Raw genomic sequence first — 3,318 nt, 5'->3', positions numbered from 1 at the left:
AAATCCTACAGAAAATAGTCACAGTGGGTGACCAAACATTGTACCATGACTGGAAAACAAATGCAAATAAAATAAGTTCCTTTGAGCTGCATGCTAAATGCACATTTCTAAGCCTAACTTCATTCACCAGGTACATAGCTGAGACCCTCTAGTGGCATAAACATTTATTTGCCTTCAGCATATTATTAAAATTCTCTTTCGCAGTCACATTATAGCAGCAAATTCACAGGTAGCTTTTTTGGACACTCTGGGGGCTGTGGCAAAGTGAATCTGGGATTAGATGCTGTGCAGGCTCATGTTAATGAATGTAAATTGATTTTTAGCTGTGAGGGGCAATTATAGATGCACTGGAAGGAGAAGGGAATTTTTGAAAGGATGTTCTAGAACTAATTACTATCAGCAAGAAGCACGCAAAGAGCAACGCAATACCCAGGACAGCCAATAGGGAGAAAAGCTGGTACACAAATCTGTCCTGACCTGGGAGTAAGACTGTTTAAAAACACTGATCTGCACTTAGCTTGTAAATGCGCATCACCCTCTTTCTCCCTCATATATTCTCTCTCTCTCTCTCTCTGACACACAGAAACATCCACGCTCCTGGATTTGCAGAAGACAGACATCTAGGGCACTTCTTGGCATCCCCAGGAAAATCGTATGGGATTAAAAACCCACAGCAGTAAGTACTCGTGCATTAAATGTTTGTTAAGTGGCATGCTGTCAAAACCTGGATTTAATAGTAAATACAGGAGGAATTTAATGGAAATTGGTTGTATTTGATTTTTCCTAGGAATTGCTGGAAGCTGCTTCTCGAGGATTACAACTTCACCTTTTGCTTTTACGGATGCTTGTTTACTATCCATGTGGTAACCTCTGGACAGCCAGTAATCCATTCATTATCCCCACTGATTGAGTGAGGGAGTAGTGCAGCGGTAACTACTTCACTCGGCTGAAGGCAGACAACAAAAGGAGGAAAATGATGAATTCGGACAATTTAACTTCCCAAAGCTTCCTCTCTGCAATTCACAGCAACGCCAGCAATTTATTCTCAGGTCTCCAGTTTGTTCAGTCCTTCAAGCCACTAATCATCCCCTGCTACTCCCTGGTGGTTTTCATCGGTGTCATTGGGAATTACCTGCTCATTTATGTTATCTGCAAGACAAAAAAAATGCACAATGTCACCAACTTTCTCGTAGGCAATCTGGCTTTCTCAGACATGCTCATGTGTGCAACCTGTGTGCCCCTGACGCTCGCCTATGCCTTCGAGCCCCGGGGGTGGGTGTACGGGCGGTTCATGTGCTACTTTGTTTTCCTGATGCAGCCCGTCACGGTGTTCGTGTCTGTGTTCACCCTGACTGTCATAGCTGTGGACAGGTACTGTGCCATGGTGTACCCCTTCCGCAGGAGGCTCACCATCCCTGTCTGTGCTTACATCCTGGCTGCTATTTGGCTGCTGAGCTGCACCCTGGCTGCCCCAGCCTTAGTCCACACTTACCACGCGGAGTTCCCGGAGCTGGACTTCTCCATCTGCGAGGAGTTTTGGTTCCACATGAAAAGGGATCGCTTGGCTTATGCCTACAGCACCCTCATCATCACCTACGTGTTGCCTTTGGCTGTCATCTCCCTGTCCTACCTGAGGATCTCAGTCAAGCTGAAGAACCGTGTGGTGCCAGGTAATGTCACCCAGGGCCAGGCCGAGTGGGACCGTGCACGGAGGAGGAAGACTTTTCGCCTGCTGGTCTTAGTGGTGGCAGCCTTTGGAGTCTGTTGGCTGCCTCTGCACATCTTCAACGTGATAAAGGACATAGACATCAGCCTGATTGACAAGCAGTATTTCAACTTTATCCAGCTGCTGTGCCACTGGTTTGCAATGATGTCTGCTTGCACCAACGCCTTCCTCTATGCCTGGCTCCATGACAGCTTCAGGGGAGAGCTGAAGAAAATGTTTGCCTGGAGAAAGAAGAAAATTGGACCCGCTACAAACTGCATTATGGCCAGTGTGGTGCTGTAAACGAGGTCTGGTGGGAGTGCATTTCCTTTGTACAGTAACATTGTAAGTCTTTTCCACTTCTAATTAGTCCTCATTCCTGACATTTGTCTTCAGGGCTCAATTATAACAACACAATTCCCATGCTTATCTTCCTCAGCACCTCCACTTCTAATGGAGAATGACATGCAGATGTCATGTTTAAAAAATGTCTTTTCTTCTTTGACTGGAGTTAGAGGCAAGGAGATATTACCACAATAAGATACAGGGATCCTTCCTATCTGTTTTGGATATTACTCAGTACAGACATGGGTTTTGGGGACGGGGAGAAGCAAGGATGAGTATGAAACCTAAATACCTCAATGAGGGAATGTTTTGGATTGGGTAGAAATTAAATTTGCTATCTACCCAGAGTCCATTCCTTAGCCCAGGATCTAAGGCAGAGGACTAACAATATTCCTGTAGTCCTCTTGAGTTAGGGCCAAGCTGCAAATAGCATAAAGGTCTCTGAAATGCTGTCCCTCAGCAGCTACCCCAGCTGTGGGCAGGAAATCAGGTTGGCAGGAGCTGCTCCAAGCCTCCCTGTGCCAGCTGAGCTGTGCTGGCAGCAGTGGTGTCCCCTCTCCCGGGGGTGTGGGTGACATGCAGGGTGATGGCAGCAGCTCACTTGCAACCCCTCCAGGTGCCTCTGTTCAAGATGACTGGGTCACCTGTGTGCCTGTGGCCCTTGCTGGGGTGTGCTGTGTCTGCCCTGCAGGGTTTCTCCCCTCACCCCCATCTGCTCCCTGCCCCAGGCCCAGGGGATGGAGTCACAGTCCTTGTGACTGCACAGGAATTTGGGTTTTCTGGTTCTGGAACCCAGCATCTTCCTGCAATCCCAACCTCCCCTGTGTCTCGTGGGCCTGCAGCAGAGCATGTAGCAATGTGAGATGTAGTATTGCAAGAGGGTAAATAAAAGCAGAGTGATGTTATTTCTGTGATGTGAAATGTGATGCAGAGTGGGCAACAGCCTGTTTGGTAGATTTGCAAGTGTTGCCATCAAGGATGGACTGACTTGAAACACAACCTGTAGTGGCAAATCATTCAAATAGGGGACATTAAGACACACCACCACTTTACTGACATTGAATTGTGTTCCTGCCATTGTCTCTTGCAGCCCTGCTGCAAGTCAGCTGCCTTTGTCATCACAGCATTGTCAGTGCTGAGACGAATTCCACCCATTCCTCCAGGAGCTGATTTTGACAGGTGGCAATGGTGCCATCAGCTTTGATCTCCAGAGAGAGCCAGAGGCTTTGATACTGCCTTGAGGAGCCCTTCTGGAGGTGTCTGTTAAG

At 47.6% G+C, this 3,318-nt stretch overlaps 1 protein-coding gene across 4 annotated transcripts in view; it reads left to right on the top strand.

The window, feature by feature from the left end:
* Positions 1-203: 203 nt before the first annotated feature.
* The window catches only part of PRLHR (prolactin releasing hormone receptor), an 8,774-nt gene continuing 5,659 nt past the window's right edge, over positions 204-3,318 (top strand). For 2 of the 4 annotated variants that reach the window (XR_001873869.1, XM_017809155.1), the window contains exons 1-2: positions 523-676; positions 788-2,050. Coding sequence is in view for 1 of the 4 variants with exons in the window: in XM_017809155.1 (XP_017664644.1) it covers positions 974-2,008 (1,035 nt within the window). In the remaining 3 variants the exon portion in view is untranslated. Of the gene's footprint in view, positions 230-522; positions 677-787; positions 2,051-3,318 lie in introns of those variants that run through there. The other 2 variants (XR_001873870.1, XR_001873871.1) reach the window with 2 other exon arrangements.

This window comes from Lepidothrix coronata, unplaced genomic scaffold, assembly GCF_001604755.1.
Source record: "Lepidothrix coronata isolate B3197 unplaced genomic scaffold, Lepidothrix_coronata-1.0 Scaffold25, whole genome shotgun sequence".
In the NCBI taxonomy this organism is placed as follows: Eukaryota; Metazoa; Chordata; class Aves; order Passeriformes; family Pipridae; genus Lepidothrix; species Lepidothrix coronata.
Note: the sequence above shows the minus strand (reverse complement) of the source record. Positions and strands in the feature narration are given on the sequence as shown.